At 59.2% G+C, this 17,199-nt stretch overlaps 1 protein-coding gene across 1 annotated transcript; it reads right to left on the bottom strand.

Moving 5' to 3' along the window:
• Positions 1-8,670, bottom strand: LOC308227399 (septin-5-like; the record flags this gene model as incomplete). The annotated part of the gene is made up of 12 exons (XM_080629955.1): positions 1-60; positions 362-461; positions 2,641-2,803; positions 2,942-3,038; positions 3,442-3,543; positions 3,857-3,974; positions 4,064-4,198; positions 4,348-4,471; positions 6,026-6,112; positions 6,242-6,335; positions 6,564-6,857; positions 8,635-8,670. 12 exons carry the CDS (start codon positions 8,668-8,670, stop codon positions 1-3), a joined length of 1,410 nt encoding a protein of 469 aa, XP_080486081.1.
• Positions 8,671-17,199: the final 8,529 nt, after the last annotated feature.

Here is a 17,199-nt window from a genome sequence, read left to right as displayed (position 1 = left end):
TTAGTGTGAGTCCTTCATCTGCTTCTGGATCTTCTGGAGCATCTCCTGCATGCGCCGCAGCTGGAAGGGAGCAGAGAAGGGATCGCTGGGGGGCGCCGGTACCCCCCGAGCTAGGCCAGCTCCCGTGCAAACGTATTTGAGTCGAGCAGCCCAAGCAGAATGGGATCACCAAGAGCTGGAGGGGGGGGGGAAGGGAGGAGGAAGGGGGAACCCTTTGATGCACCTCCTTCACCTCCTCATCCTGGCCTGAGGAGTAGCAGCTGCTGGGTTGCTGCAGAAAGGGTGGCCCCTCGCAGCTATGCCATCACTGGGAATATGAACATGGAGTGATCGGGGGGGCTCAGTCCTACCCCACACTCACCTCCTCGTCCTTCTCCCGAATGAGCTTCTCTGTCTCTGCATCTGGCACCGAGGGGATGACAGGTATGGGGAAATCTGTCCCGCTATCCCGTGTCAGCTTGCTGCAGGCAGAGAAAGGAGGTAAGGATGCTGCCACATGGACATTCCACCATAGGTGCTGCAACCATGGAGATCTCAAACGTTGCAGGTACCCAGCACCCACCTACACAGACCCTGAGCCCCCAGCCAGCATCACACTGGGTCATTTTCCAGGCAGGAAGGGGCAATAGAAGCAGTTCCTCCCAAGCCTCAGCACTACCCTGACCTGCCGTGCATCGGTTTAGGAGGCACCACCACAGCAGTGAGTGCCAGGGACCACCTAAGGCATGGATCTTTCTCCATGCTCTCCCAGTTTGGGAAAGATCCTGCTGGGTGTTCAAGCTGGGGTCAGACTCTCCTAATCCAGTATTTCCTCTGCTGCTTTTAAAGCATCTTCAACTTGGCATCTCCCTTCTCTCGCATAGCCCCAGCCCTGCCGCAGGATGGGTTCTCATGGCACCCCACTGCCCAGCCAGCCCCAGGGATGCTCAAAACCCCTTTTCCCAAGCATCAGCTCCCATCAGCCCATTGTTGCTGGAGGAAGCTGTTGGCATCTACCTGGGACCACCCCACTGCGAAGGACTGCAGCCAGCACACTGGATAGATTCTCCCATGTTAACAGCAATGGGGAGGGACCAGCTCTCTCAGATGAATCCCTGTGGATGTCACATGCTACCTCAGCTGGTGACAACATGGGTGGGACATTGCCCTAGCGGCTGGCAGGGCTCACGCATGCCGCCACGTGCCACTGCCACGTGCCACTGCTGGTGCAAGGCGGTGATGGACATAGCGGACATTGCTGGGTGGATGGGCAACCCCAGCCCTGCAAGATCCTGTTGTGCTGGGGGGACTGCGCCAGCATGTCCACAGCAAGGGAGGGGGCTTGGCCATGGTTTGAGCTGCTTTGGAAGTCACTGCCTGTTGTCACGGCTCCTCACCATGGGGGCAGCCAGCAGAGCACATCAAGCTCCTTCTATCCCTGGCAGCAAGACAAGGCTTGACCTGGACACTGACAATGGGACAAGTAGCTTCACCAGCCCAGGGCAGGCTGTCTACCACTGCCTCCTGCACCCCAAAATCACACCCTCACAGGAGGTTAGTACAATGGGGTACCTGCCCTGCAGCCCTTCCCTTGGACAGCCTTTGGCTGGGAAAAGCTAGGTGCCACCAGACAGTAACACATCCTCCCAACCCCACCTTGCCTGGGTGAGACAGGGCAATGCTACCAGCACGTAAGAGTCCTCCCAGCACCACCGGGGGTGCTGGCACCCCAGGGGCAATTTGTGTGGGCAGCAGGTGGGTGGCCACAGGGCTGCCTTACCCCAAGAGCTGCCTGGCTCTTGCGTGGGCACAGAAGGACCAAGACAGCGTTGGGTACCAGCAAGTACTTTATATAGAGGCCAGAGGGGTGGACATGGGTGAAGGCAGCGGGAGCCCAGCGTGGCTCAGTCAGCAGAGCAGTCGGTGCAGCACAGCCTCAGTGCTGAGGGGTGCTGCCTTCTCCGGCGGCACATATGAAGATATCAGCTTAGAGGCAGCTGCAGCCACCGCCAGCCACCCACTGCCAGCACTGCTGCTTCGGCCCCCCACAACCCACAATCAGCCCCTCCACTTTCTCCCACACTGCTCCAGCCCCACAAAGCAGGGTCCCTCATGGGACCCTCCAGCCAAGGGGTGGCTAAAGAGGGTGCGAATGACATGAACCCAGCACCGGCTGCTTGCCTGGCTCTTCAGGAGTGGGATGTAGGGTCCCCCTCACTGCTGAAGCAACCCCCAAGACACAACCAGCCACAGGGGACTTAGGTTCCCCTTTGATGCTGGAGGATCCCCCCAGCCCTAGGGGGTGTGCAGGGTCCCCCCCCCACTGCCATAGCATTCCCCCCCAAGCCAGCCCTATGGGGTTTCCCCTCACTACTGAAGCATCCCCCTAAGATAGACCCAGCCCTAAGGGGACACAAGGTCCCACTTCCAGAGCATCCTCCCCCAGCCAAACCCAGCCAAGTGGCACAGGAAGGGTCCCTCAACACACTGGGATTCCCCACAATGCCGATAGGCTTTCTTATCCAGCCTTCCCAGCCCAGCATGGACCCACACAAAAACCCAACCCACCAAGATCACCACTTGCAATGGGCTGGGGTCACCCCAAAGACAGGAGATGCCACCCCCACCTCCCAGCCTGGCACCCCACTCCTGGTCCCTTACTTGCGGTTCCTTTCCTTCACTACCATGCGGGTCATGCTCTGGATGCACTGCCTGCGGTAATTCTCATAGTGGATGTCCTGAGTCACATCCTTGAGGTCCTGCATGTGGGTCCTCACCAGCATTGTCCGCAGCTTCACGAAATCAGAGTGGGATGGGTTCTCCACTGCAGGGGAGCCCGAGGTCAGGGGTCACAGCCAGTCCCTCACATTCCCCCCAAAGGCCCCGGGACTGACCAACGTGGAGATGGGGCACGCCATGTCCCCATCCCCAGTGGGACACTGGGGACACAGCTCAGCATTACCTTCCACAATGCCCCAGGGGTAGAGGCGCCCGCGGATGCGCCGGCCTTTGGCTTCCACCACCATGTTGCTGCCAATGACAGCAAAGGGAATGCTCTCCTGCAGGAGGATGGAAGGGGTTAGCAGGGCTTGGTCCTGTCTATCATAGCCCACAACCCTCCACATGCTTCTCGGCAGTATCCAGAACCCATTTGCCAAGATATCCCAGAACCCATTTGCCAAGATATCTCAGAGCCCTGGCTACGGAGAGTCCCAGGTGGGAAGGCAAGAGTTGCAACAACGGGTTTGCTGCACCCCTGCCCCATCCCACCAAGCTGCAGGTGGCAAAATGTGGGGTCTTGGTGATGCATCCCAATAGTGCAACAGGTACTGACCCCATCACGTGGGACTGCTGGAGAGCTTGCATGGCCCCAGAGAGTGCTAAGGGTACCCCAGGTTGACACCTCCTCCTGGCCTTGGAGCTCTGCCCCTCCAAGAATGGAGCTGTTGGAACCAGACCCACCTTCAGTGCCTGGTCCTGCAGCTTGAATTCCTCATCCTCATCCGAGTCACATTCGGGGAACTGGTAGAGTCGGATGCCATAGTGGTCAATGTCCTCACGGATCTGGAGGCAGACAGCCCTGCTGAGGGCAAGGCTCTGGCCCTCGGAAACAGTGTGAGAAGCACCACCAGTGTCCCCCAAGCAAATACAAGACCCTGTTCCACCCAAACCCTTCAAGCCCGCAGCTGAGCACCAAGGAGATGTGTCCTTGGTGGCCATATGGGCAACAGAGTCCTCTACAATGCTGCGAGTATGGAGGATCTTCCATGTCCAAGTCTGGGCAGGGGATTGAGAAAGCCCCTAGGTGAGTGGGGTGGGGCCACCAGCCCCAGTGCAGCCCTTTCCCCAGGGACCTGTTGGGCTGACCTCCCCTCACCTTGTTCTTCATGCGTTGCACCTCTGTCGGAGTCAGGGTATCAGCCTTGGCCAGCACAGGCACAATGTTCACCCGGTGGTGCAGGGCTCTCATGAACTCCACATCCAGGGGCCGGAGCCTGTTGGGGGGGAATCCAGTGAGCACCATTCCACCAAGTCCCTTCCCGAGCACCCCTACCTCCTCTGCGTGGGCAGCGGCTGCTTGTACCCATGGCCATAGGGCGAGATGAAGTAGATGCAGCAGTGGACACGATTGTCCTGGATGTTCTTCCTGTTGAGTCCACTTTCATCACGGAAATACTGCTCAAACTGCTGGTCAATGTAGTCAGCCACTGGCTTCCAGCTGTGGGGACAGGGAGGTGACCGTGGGATCTTCAGGGTTCCCTGAACCCCCAGCTCAACACATCCCATGGCTCAAACATCGCAGCTTGATGACCCTTGGGCATCCCACCCTCAGAGGCAATCCCTGGGGAGACCCTCCACAGCACGTACCACTCAGTGTTGTTGACAGCATCACCAAAGCCTGGCGTGTCCACAATGGTCAGGCGCAACTTGACACCCTTCTCCTCAATGTCCACCATGTGCTTGATGATCTCCACTGTCTGTGTGATGCGCTCTGCAGCAGCAGGAGACACATGAACAGTGGTAGTGGGGAGGGCACCTCGGGTGAGAGGCAATGGGGGTGATGCAGGAGATGCTGCAGCCCCTCAAGTGTCACCCCTAACCCTGTAAGGCTGGGACAGCTTTGCAGGATCAGCCCTTATGCGCACCAGGGTCCATAGCCAAGATTTGATGCTCCATGCCATGGCCCCTGGCATCCATATGAATGTATACCCATCCCATGGTGGCTGTGCCATCCCTTGACACCTCAGTTCCAGAAGCAAAAGAGTCTGCTGGGTCCAGGCATCACTGTGGGAGCATTTTTAGCTCCCTGTAACCCCTATGCATGACCCCACAACTCCAGAACTGCGCATAGCATTGGAACAGGCTGTCCAGGGCAGTGGTGGAGTCACTGTCCCTGGATGTATTTAAAAGATGTGTAAATGGGCCCCCAACACAAGAGGGATGTGGAGCTGCTGGTGCAAGGTCAGAGGAGGCCACGGAGAAGCTGCAAGGGCTGGAGCAGCTCTGCTCTGGAGCCAGGCTGAGAGAGCTGGGCTGCTTCAGCCTGGAGAAGAGAAGGCTCCTGAAGGGGAGACCTGAGAGCAGCTCCAGTGCCTAAAGGGGCTGCAGGAAACCTGGAGAGGGGCTTGGGACAAGGGCCTGTAGGGACAGGACAAGGGGAATGGCTTTAACCTGCCAGAGGGGAGACTGAGATGAGCTCTTAGGCAGAAGCTCTTCCCTGTGAGGGTGCTGAGGCGCTGGCACAGGGTGCCCAGAGAAGCTGTGGCTGCCCCATCCCTGGCAGTGTTCAAGGCCAGGTTGGACACAGGGGCTTGGAGCAAGCTGCTCCAGTGGAAGGTGTTCCTGCCCGTGGAAGGGGTTAGAACCGGATTAGCTTTAGGGTCCCTTCCAACCCAAAGCAGTCTGATTCTATGATCCATTGATTCTGTGTGGCACTTAGGGGACACGGTTTAGTGGTGGACTTGGCAGTGCTGGGTTAATGGTTGGACTCGATGATCTTAAAGGTCTTTTCCAAACTGAGAGATTCTATGATTCTATGCCCCTCTACACCCAGGACCCTTCCATGTCTCTGCGTCCCCAGGGATGTTGCTGTTGCATTTTGTAGCCACATGCATTCTGGTTTTCACTCCAAGCAATGGGAACAAATCAAACAACCCTCTCGAACCCCTGTGGATTTGGGCAAGTTTGGGCGATTTTACGTCAGATACTGGCTGCAGCTGAAATGGCCCTGTGCCCTGGACCCCGACTGTCCCCAGCTCCTGGATTTACTGCACTTCCAACCAGTCCATAGAAGCTGGTGCTTGTTTCCCCACTGAGGACAAAGCCCCCGTGGGGGTGCCTGTGCCAGGCAGGGGGGGTCCCTGCTGCCATGGAGCCATCCCCAGCATCGATGGGCAGCCGTCAGCGCGTCACAGGCAGCATTGGAGACCTGGAGGAGCCCCGCTGGGCAGGGGGAGGGGCAGCAGCCCCCCAGGACTGGCACAGGGCTCTGCCGCCCCCCCAGACACCCAGAATACCCCGTCCCTGGGACTGTTCCCATTCTCACCTTCAGCATTTAGCAGCTTGCGGTCTTTGTATATGTCCATCAGGAAGAGGCTGTTGATTAGGGTGGACTTGCCCAGCCCAGATTCCCCTGGGAAAGAGGGACAAGGGTAAGGGGGGGCAGTCGGTACACCCCCACACTCCCTCCCACCCACTCCATGGCTTTTGGGATGCAGAGTAGGGTCAGCTTTCAGGCTTGGACACCCCCTGCCCCCTATACCTGCCACCATGAGGGTGAAGTCAAATCCCTTCTTCACTGACTTCCGATGAACCTGATTGGGCAGTGTGGCAAAGCCCACGTACTCCTTGTCATCCTGCAGGCAGAGGGGACGTGATACAGGGGATACCACCATCCTACCCCCTCTTCCCAACCCCAACAGGACACTCCCTTCCTCCTGTCTCCCCAGGGGGGCCTCCAGGGTTGGAGCACCATGGGATGAGGCCATTCCTGCCCAAACCCTTTGGCTGTGAAGAGTGAGGATGTCCTCCGCTGTGACTCCTGCAACCCTGTGTCCCCCCCTCCCCACCGATGTGTCCTGCACCTCAGAGGAGTCATAGGGGTCAAGCTGCCCCCAAGGGCTCCGGGGCCGGTTGGGGCTGGTGGGTGCGGGAGCTGTGATGTGCTGCTGGACATCCAGGGGCTGAGATCGGAAGAAGATCCTGGCATCCCTCTCGTCGATGTCAGGGGGGAGCCTGCCCATGCCGCAGAGGGGGTGGCCAGGCTCCTGCCAGCTCTCTGGAGGCTCCACCTTCCTGGGGCTGTCAACCGGTGGGCAATCCTGCAGGAGCTGGCTCAGCTCAGCCTCCTCAGAGCCCTCCTTCAGGAAACGCTTTATCTGTGGACCAAGAGAGCAGGTGACGCTGGGGTGGCATTGCCAGCCCGAGGTGGCATCACCCAACTTGGCAACATGAACCCCCAGGCTGCAGCAGCCATACACATGCACCTAAGAATGAAAGGGATAGGAGGAGAATGGGGACATGGTCACCACCCTGGGGACAGCCACGGGGATGGCAGTGACGACAGCCATGTTCTCATGCACCTAGGTGCTTACAGCTTGTGGCACCGGGACAGCAGCCAGCTCCTGGCACTTCTGGGAACAGGGATGGGGGCATTCCCCCTGAGCACCCTGCTGCTCCTTAGGGTCTTCTGGGGTAACCAGGCCCCCTGCACACCCCATGGCCTGCCGGGAGGACAGGGAGGAGGAAGAGACACCAAGAAGAGATGAACAGTGGTGGCTGAGGAGATGGAGGGCAGGGGTCTGCCTGTGCCCCCTGCCTGCCCACTCAGTACAGGTAATGGCACAAGGGGCTCCCATCCCTGAATCCCAGGAGATAGCCAGGGCAGGGGACCTGACCCACGGCTGTCACCAAGCCCATGTTCAAAAGGGTTGGGACAGCACAACCTGTTGTGCAAAGGGACTATGAAACAGCGTTGTTCTCAGGCTAAAGTCAAAACCATAGCACTGCGCCAGCTACTAAGAAGGAAAAAAATGACTGCTACAGCTAAACCCAGGACACCCACTCAGGCTGTGTCCTTGCACGCACCAGGATGCCAACACCCCCTTGACCCAGCTCTGCCCATGCTGCAGCTGGTGTCAGCAGCAAAGCCAGGCAGGGGCTGGGCACAGCGGTGCCGGAGCTGGTGGCCCCATGAGGTGGTGGGGCTGGGATAAGGGACAGGGATGCTGGGACTGGGACAGCTCCACATCCTGTTTACAAGTGCTGGCAGGAGGAGACATGCCTGGCAGCAGCTCCTGTGGGAACAAGCCCTCCTGCCAGTAGGCAACAGGGTCCCCAACACCCCACCACAGCAACTGCCAGGAAACCCCAGCCTCATGAGCAGGGAGATCCTCAAATGGGGGGCACACAGAGTCGGGGAGGGCCACAACGCTGCAGGCTCATGCCCAGGTGCCAGTGCCCCATCAGTCAGCGCCTCAAAGTAAGAGCTCTCCATGGGGACACGTCCTCTCCTGTTCCATGTCCCCACTCCATTGGTGGGGCAGGCAGCAGTGCCAGCGGCAAGGCAAGATGCGCTGAATTACTGGACTGGAAACAAGGTCAGAGCACTGCAGGGGCTGTGTGCTCACATGCCTGCCCCCCCCTCCTCTGGTGCACCCCCCCCGCACAGAGGCCATGAGGCCAGGCTTGGGGGGCAACTGGTGCCCCCATGCCCTCCTCTCCCTTAGCAGGTTGATAGTGGCAGTGGGTCTCTGTGATCACAGCATCCTCTTTCTCACTGACTTTGACCTGGTGGGCTCAGCACCAGCCCCCACCACAGCACAGCCCAGCCACGGGCCACACAGAGATGGGAGATAATGCCACCATCACTACCAAGCACTCCCAGCCCTGCTCTTGCTCCATCCCTCAGTGCTCCAGCCTTTCGGGGCTGTCCCTTGTCCCCCACTCCCAGAGAAACCGATGACCTTGGCAATGCTGTGGCATGGACAGCATTTGCACCACATCCTCGGGAGTCCTGCAGCAAGTGCATCCCCCAGGAAGGCTGTCCCAGGAATGGAGCATTGCTGTGGCACCTTCCCATAATTCTGGGTGCTCTGGGTCCCCCATCCCCACGTGCCCCCTCGCTCCGCTGTAAAGAGGACGCTGCCTCCGTACCTCTTGCCCAGGCTGCAGCTCCGGGCAGGTGGCCATGGCAGAGCTGGTGTCACCCGTGTCCAGGAGAGGATGCTGAGTGGCACCAGCTGTGCAGAGGGATGGCGAGTAGCATTAGCATAACTCCACCCTGGGCAGGCACCACGGCTGGGGCGCCCACAGCACCCAGGCACAGCCCCTGTAGGTGCTGGGGGCGGGACCAGAGAGGGGGGACAAAGGAGGGGAGAGGGATCCGCAGGGCACAGCCAAGTCCAGCTTCTGGCAAGTTGTCAAGATGTCAAGGACCAGCCAAGCATCATTAGCCAAGGAGATGGCAAGGGAAGTCCTTGGAGGGCTGCATCACCATGACCATTATCATCACCACCAGCCGCCCCCCTGGGCAGAGCTTGGCTGCAGCCCAGAGGGATGTTCAGCCCATGGAAACACCTCCATCCTAGGACAAAAACCTCCTTCATTCCAGTGCACACCAGTCCTCTCCTGCTTCCTACCCTACAGCCACCCCAGCAGGGCTCCACAGCCTCTTTGACAGGAGAAACCCAGTTTTCCATGAAACGCTCTTCGAAAGCAAAACACTTTTGCACCTCACAATCAAAGCTTCCCTGCACGGCTCCGTGTTGTTGTTTTGGCTGGGCATGATGGGTCTGGCTGGGAAGGGCCCAGCCCTGGGCTGGGAGAAGCAAGGATGAGGCCCACCACAGGATATCTGGCAGAAGCTCCAGCAGTCCTGCCTTGGCCTCCCCAGCTCATCTTTAGGGAGGAAAAGGGTTAACAGTGCCTCGAGAGGAGCTTCGGGTGGCAGCAGAGTCCCCAGCTCTTGATGTCGGGGCTCACCAGGAATGGTAATTCACCTTGATGTATGTCAAAATGAATCAGAGCAGCTCAGGCACAGAAATGCGGCTGCTCAGCTGTGGAAGGGCTGCATTTGCCAGGAGAGCACTAAAGAGCACTGAAGCATCGGCTGCTGCTGGGACAGGTGCAATGAACCACAGGCCTACCAGGCAGGGAGAGGGGCCTGGATCCTTCTGTGTCCATCCCCAGCATCCCTAGGTCCCAGCTAAGCTCCTCACCCCAGTGCTAGGTCTCCTCTCACCCAGCTTTGAGGCCACTCAACACCAGCAATGGAGACTATGCTGTTCCCACCAGCCTCAGCTGTCCCTGTGCAGCCTAGTCCCAGGGGAGCAAGGCCACCATTCCCAGCTGATCCTGCACCTCCCTAAGGAGCTTCCCCAGGGCCTTGCAGCCCCTTTCCCCACCCATCACAGTCTGCACCACCCCACCATAATCCCACCAGCCTGGCCAGGCTCTGCACCCCATCAGCAGTGCCCCTCCAATTCCCCCTGCCTGGTGTCGCACAGCTCCCCTACAACACCCACCATTCTCCAACCATCCCACTCCACGCTCCCTGCAGTGGGGATTTACCACAGCGGGAGCCTGGGGCTGCGCTGGTGCCCCCATAAGCAGATTATGCGCCCGGCTGCATTCAAGCTGGCACTCAGCTGCCACCAGCCCGGCAGCTCCAGTGAGGTGACACACGCTGCCTTGTCACACTGCATCACACCTTCTCACACAGTGCCAGCCCCAGGGCTGTGGCAGAGGCAGCAAGGGGCAGCAGGAGAAGTCTGAGCTAGGAAAGCGACTGGCTCTCCTTTAGCATCTTTCTGCCTGGCACCACATTCCCATGGGATGGGTTTTCTCAGCCTGTTTCTACGGGGAAATGAAGGGAACATCCCAGAGAGGGGCTGTTCTTGCAGTTAGGCTGGCTGAGGCATCCCCAAACCCACTTAAAGGTGACATCCTTGGCAGGAGGGCTGGAACTACATGGTCTTTAAGTTCCTTTCCAACCCAAATCATTCTGTGATTCTGTCTAGATGTGCCACCCACAATACAGTGTGGCTCTACTGTAGTGTAACGGCTGGGCAAACCAAGCACAAACACCCTATCCCAAAGGAACAAACTCCATATGGGTCAAGGGCACAGTGGCCCTCACCAAAGCCCAACTCTGCCAGGATCAGCCTGGGGAGCCCAGCTCTTCCCCAGGGCTGTTCCTGCTCCAACCTGCCCCCAAATGCATGGGATGCTCATGCCAACATGCTACAATCAGAGTTTCTCACCCACAGCTCTCCCCTCCCGCCCCATCAGAAGCATCCCAATTGAGAAACTGAGTCTACCAACAGCTTTAACAGTAGCAAGGTACTGGGCACCCAAAGAAGGCAGGGCCAGTCAGCAGCGCAGGTCCTCAGGCTAGGCAGGGTGGCAGCACCAAGTAGGCAAGCATGTGGGACAAGAGCCTTCCCAACACATCCCTCTGCACAGCAGCTCCAGATCCAATCCTGGAGAGAATCCTCCAGCTTGAAAGACCTCCGAGCACTTGCACAGGGACCCTGGTATGGAACAATCCACAGCGGCTTTTCACAGCTGGGAAGTGACAGCAGGGCCTGCCCATGCTGGAAATAGGGTCACATGGGAACAGGCAAGAAGATCTATCCCACTAAAAGCCAGGAGCAGAGGCTGAGGGGGACTGCTGCTCATTCCACTTCTCTGGATAATCTGTGGACTGCTTTGGGGACAGAAGGATGCGGCACTGGTGTCAGGGGCAACAGCTTCATCTCCACCAGTCATTCTGGATGTATCCATACCCATCCCCAGCCCCAGCAAACCCGACGTGAATGGAGAAGGGAGTTCAGCTCCCCTTCCAAACCTGGCTGTGGCTGTTGTACTCTCCCAACAGATGTTTCCAAGCCTAGATCCATCTATCCCCAAAGCCATGGTTTGAAGCCTTTTGGGAAGGCGCTCAAGGGAGCCAGTTGCGACACAACACACACCGCCAGCCACCCTCCTATCTGATTTCACTGCATCCTGCTCCACTCCAGAGGAATGTGCTGGTCCCACTCCCACAGCAGCTGCTGGGGAAGGATGGCCGGGATGGTCCCCAACAAGGGCATCTGTCCCAGTGGCCACAACCCCAGTGCCACGTGAACCACAGCCACAACACTCCATCACCATTCACCCTGGGCATGACCAATGCCTCAAGGTCCCCGTGAGGATGTGGCCCCAGCAAGCAGTTCCTGGGGACCTGCCACAATCGAGGTAGGACAAGTGATGCTCCTGCCAAGGGGGAAAGGCTGGAGGCGGCTCCGGACCTTGCAGGTACCTGCAGCAACGGCTCCAACGTGCAGTTGGGCCCCGGGTGTGTGACAGTCCCCACAGCAGGGCCGGTCCAGTCTGGCACCACGGCTGGGACCGCAGCCCGGGGACCTGGCAAAGCTACGGCTGTGTGACCGCTGCCGCGCTCGGAGCCACCCGAGGACAGCCCCCGCCTCTGCGCAGGGACACTCACAGGTCTCGGGGATACTTGCAGGTGCCGAAGCAGCACCGCCTTTCCGGGGGGGGGGAGGGCGGGGGGACAACGCCCGCGGCGATGCCACGGTGAGGGACGGTGTCAGTAGGCGCTCTCGGCTCCTCTTTCATCTTTCCCCGTGGCCGGTTGCGGGCAGGTGCTGCCTCGCTGCCCGCACGGACACCACCCCCCCTCTGCCCATCTGCGGCACCGGCGGCCCCGGCCCGCTCCGCGCACGCCGCAACTTCACCTTCACAGAGGGCACCGGGATGCGTGAGCGGGCCCAGCTCCCTGGGGCGGTGCGGGGCGGTGAGGTGCCGGGCAGCCCGGCTTGGCCCCCCCTCTCCCCGCCTTCCGGCCTTACCATGGCTGCGGAGCCGGGCACCGTCCGAACGCGGCTGCCGAGCGGCCGGGCCCCGCCGCCGGGATTAGCAGAAATAGAAGCCGGCGGGGGCGGGGGCGGCCCGGGGCGGGGCGGGGCGGGGCGCTCGGCACCACCGGCACCGGGCACTGCCCGGCGGGGATGACGCGCTGGGACAAGGCAGCAGCGCCGAGGCACCAGCACCAGGGCCTTGGTGCAGAGCTCTGGGTGCTGGGATCTGCAGCAGGGACAGGGCACTGGAGACAGCGCATTGGCCCCGGGTACCTGCGCGGTGCACTGTGCACTAGGGGCAGGATCCTGGAGCAGGTACAAGGCTTCAGCTCCTGGTTTTGACCACCCTTGTACCCAGGGCAGCAGGGAGTGACTCCCGGGCAGTGAGCAACTCCTGGGCAGTGAGCAGCAGCCCCTGGCACTGCACAGTGGGTACCAGGAGGCACCAGATGCTGCACACCAGCCACGGGGTATGCAGAGCACTGGGTACCCTTTAACGGTGTTGGGTACTGGGAACAGTGTGCCAGGCACTGAGCACCAAGGAAACACACTGGCAGTGCACATCACATATTGGGTACCAGGCCCTGCACTGGGCATGAGGCACCAGATCCTAGCCTTCCCCCCGTGGTCTCCCTGCAAAATCCCAGCCTTCTGAGCCTTTCCCAGGGCTGATGTCAGGCAATTCTGCCAGTGGCCCTGCCTTGGCTTGGTTGTGACCCACTGGTAGGCTGGAAATCTGGCAGAGGGAACCCCACAGGCTGTCACCCTGCCCCCATCCCTATCCCATGCCAGGGATTTCAGCCCCTTCCCAGGATGCCCTGGCCCCAGGCCCATGCTTTCACAAGCAGTGAGTGCCAGTGGCAAGTGGCTGTAGCCCCTTGTTCCCAGCAAGGGCAGGAGAGGACGCTGGCACAGTGGCTGGGGCAACATGGGGTGCTTGTGTTCCTGGCCATGAAAGGGGCTGGGGGAGCACTGGCCAGTGGTGGCTGTTCCTGTGGTGTGTAGCTGGCAGAGGCTTAGCCATCCCCAAATTTCAGCCTCCTGTTTCAGCTGCCCACTGGGGCTGCCCTCATTCCCCCCATCACACCCCATGCTGGGGAGGTGACAAGGCCACAAGCACTCCCAGAGCATTCCTCTCATGGGCAGCTCTTCCTGCCTCAGTTTCCTTACCCCTAAAACAAAGCTGGTGGTAACTTCCCAGCAGGAAAAGCCAAATCTAAGATTCCCACCAAGGCTGGGTGGCTCCACAGTGACCATCTCAGTGTGATCTCCAACTTTGTCACTGCCCAGGGCCTTGTTCCCCGCCCTGCTATGGGGTCAGGGTGCTGCCAGATGGCTTCGTGTTCCCTTCATTCCCATAAACAACCAATGCAGGATTAGCAGAACACGGAGAAGTCCCAGTGGCCACCCAGACCCCATCCATCTGGGGTGGCCAGGCAGCAAGCCTGCTCTCCTGGCAGCCCTCCCTCACCCGCTGCCGGCCAGGGGCAGGCAGGGGAGGTGGCTGTTTGCATCTCCGATCACCACAGAGAGCACTTTCCTCTGGGATTATTAGGGATTAAAGGCTCAGGTGCTCAGTCCCATCTTTCCCTGCCCTTCAAAAGCAGCGCTGAGCCCCACAGGGCAGGCTGAACACCGCTGTGATGAGCTGTGGGCGTTCTCAGCCATGCCAGCAGCAAAACCTGGAGCTGCCCCCAGCTTGCCATGGCCTTGCTCCACTAGCACAGTCACATTGAGGCTGGCAAGCTGCAACCCAGGCTTTAGAGCATTAAAGGCTGAAGGGATGAGCTGTGGAGCGGGAGGGGGGAATGCAAGGGGCTGCATTTCCTTGGCCAGGGGATAACACATGGGGAGCAGTGATGACACTGAGGGAGGCTGGTGCTGCTTGAGAGGTCCCAAGGTCCCCAAGGCACCCCAGTCTCCCTCACCCTGGCTGGCAGCAACGTTAGAGGGTCCCAGCACAGCATGGACGGGCCGGAAAGCTACCACAATCCACTACCAGGGACCAGAGCTCTATAATTACCATTGGAGGCTGAGTTATTTTGAGAAGCCACTATGCTGCTGCCAAAGCTGTTATTCCTCCAAACCAAAACAAGATGGAAAGAACCCAGCCCAGGATGCTGCATCCGGATGGGGGAAGGTTAACCCTTTGCGTCCTTGCTGCCCACAGCAGGGGGTTGCCTGCACCCCCAGCCTGCAGCCAGCATCACCCCAGCATCAAGGTGGTCCTTGTGGCTTTGCTTGCACCAGGGCACCTTCAAAGGGGAGGTTCAGTAGGGGAAGATTTGGGGTTATAGAGGTCGCAGAGTGTCTGCCAGACATGGGATGGGGCTGGGGGTCAGTCCTGTCCTCAGCTGCTGGGAGTTCAGATGCCACATGTTTGAATGCTTTTCTGCATCAATGTGAGAAACTGCTTATTTTTAGCTATTTCAGTTGCAATGGGTCCAGTTTTGGGTCCTTCCCAGTGCAGTGGCTGGGCCAAGGAATGCCAGCCAGAGGGAAGCACCTCACTGCTGCTCCACATACATGTCCCAGGGAGAAAGCCCTGAAGGGTCGATCACAAAAGTCACCCCAAAGGACACGCAGAGGCGACAGTCAGGCAGGGAGGTTGCACTTCCCAGTCTGTGAAGCAGCCCAACAGCCCCGAAGCTGGAAATTAAATCAAGTTTTCATAGAGAGAATGAGCCACATCCTGCACACTCACAGCGCCCCCTGAGTTCTGCTCCATCCCTCTTGAGCATGGGGTCAAGGTGGGCTGAGGGGCTGTTCTCAAGATGCACCCCAAAAACCTGGGCTTTAACTCCTTTTATTTCTTTCCCTTGATCAGAGCCTTACAGGCTGCCCACACCTGGGTCGGGGCCTGTGCTTGACCCCTTCAGGGCAGAAAATAGCCCCCAAACTCATGTGCTGGAGTCTCCCAAATCCTAAATCCACTCACCAGGGTCTCCCAGCAACCCCAAACCCATGTCCAGAGTCTCCTCATCCTTGTGCTGGGTCTCTGCAGGCAGCTCTGGTCCCTGGTCAGGGTAGGGGAGGTCTGGGAACTGTGAGGGGCCACAGTCTCCATGTCTGGCTGGTGCCAGCCCCTAGGAGATGGGAGGGTGGCACATCAGTGGGAACAGAGTCACAGCCATCCAAACGCACAAGCCCAGGTGGTCCCACCCTAAGCCCTCACAGGCCCCCTGCCTGTGTCCACTGACCCCCCCAGCTGAGCTGTCTCACAACTCATCACATGTCACCAGCCCCCTCCAAACCATTTACAAAGGATCCACCAGCCCGTGCTGCCCATCTTCAGTGCCAAGCCTGGGGACCTGGTGGAACTGGGGAATTAGAAGCTTCCCAGTGTCTCCCTGAGCTCCCACCACACAGCCCCAGCCCATTGCTGAACATCTTCTCTGGAGCCTCTCTGGGAAAGGGTTGCACTGGAGCCAGTTTTCCCATTAGAAGCTGAGGTTTTCCAGGGACCTCACTAAGCCTTGGCTGTTCCTCGTCGGGTCCCTGCCTGCAGGCAGCTGCTGTCACCCAGGGAGGGACCCCACAGTACCGGTGCCCACCCTGCCAAGATGTGGGGTCCATGATGATCCAAGGGATAACGGCTACAGGTGGACTCCCACTGCCCTGGTGTTCTGGAGAGCAACAGTGTCCAGACCCAGTGTGGCATGGTGTCACCAAGGGCACATTGGCAGCACTGTGACGCTGGCAGGGTGTTTGCCCTTGTCCCTTCACCCGAGTAACATGGAACAGGCAAAGGGGCCACCCTGAGGTGGGAATGAAGCCACTGTCACCTCCTCAAAACAACCTCCCCCTGTCCTGGCCCCTCCTGCACTGAGACCAAGCATCCCCAGAGCAATAAACCATGAGAGTTCCCCAGACCTTGGAACCCCTTTGGGCTGCAGTCTCCCCCTTTCCTCTCTTAGCTGCAGCATCCCTAGGGACATCCTCAGGGACAACTCCCAGTCCTTTCCATGCCACCCCCTCCATGAGCTCCTTGGGGTCCAAGTTTTTCTACCTGAAGCTCAATCCCCTCCACCACCATCTCCCTCCCCCACCCCAAGAATGGACATCCCCCACCCTGTGGACCCTAATTTGGTTTAGGAAGGTGAGAAGGGTGGAGGGACAGCACGGCACAGCCATGGGCCACCACTGTTCCCTGGGGCTTCTTTTACATCAATGGCAAAGCTGCTTCCACAGTTACGCAGCTCCATAACCTCCCAGTTGCCACCATAGGCTCTGCCATCGCGTGGGGTGACAATCAGCATGGCCGCATAGGGCCTAGGGAGGGGACACAGAGCTTTGGGGCCTGGGGGGGGCCCAGCCAGGTGGGGATGGCATCAGCCCCAGGGTTTTGAGGTGACCCACAAAGGGGTGGGAAAAGCATGAAGGGGGACAACAGTGTTGCCAGCACAGAGATGACGAAGCTGGGGCATACCACCAAGACCAGTACCACTGCACCAGCCCAAGCAGAGGGACCATCCTCTCCTGCCTCAACGTCCCCAAGAGCTCCCAGCCCCCCAGGGAGGCGAGCGATTCCCAAGCAGGCTGGGCAGCGAGCGGGGAAGGATTTATTGATTCATGGCTCGGGGTACATCACAGTTTGAGCTCCCTTCCCGCCTCTGGAGAGGACATCGCCTTTGACTTCCCGGGCAAAAGTGCACGGAGAGGCTTCACAGTTTCATCCCTTTGGGAAAGCAGAACCGAGGCAGTGACAAATGGCAAACGCTACATCGTATGAAAAAATAATACGAACTCTTCTCTTTAAATATCTTACAGAAAAATGAACCTGAATAAAGAGCATGAAAAGCACCGCATGGCACAATCCCCCCCCGTCCCCCCCCGCCAACCACACCAGGTCAAGGGC

Source organism: Psittacula echo, assembly GCF_963264785.1.
Source record: "Psittacula echo genome assembly, chromosome: 15".
In the NCBI taxonomy this organism is placed as follows: Eukaryota; Metazoa; Chordata; class Aves; order Psittaciformes; family Psittacidae; genus Psittacula; species Psittacula echo.
This window is presented reverse-complemented; position numbering and strand designations above follow the sequence as displayed.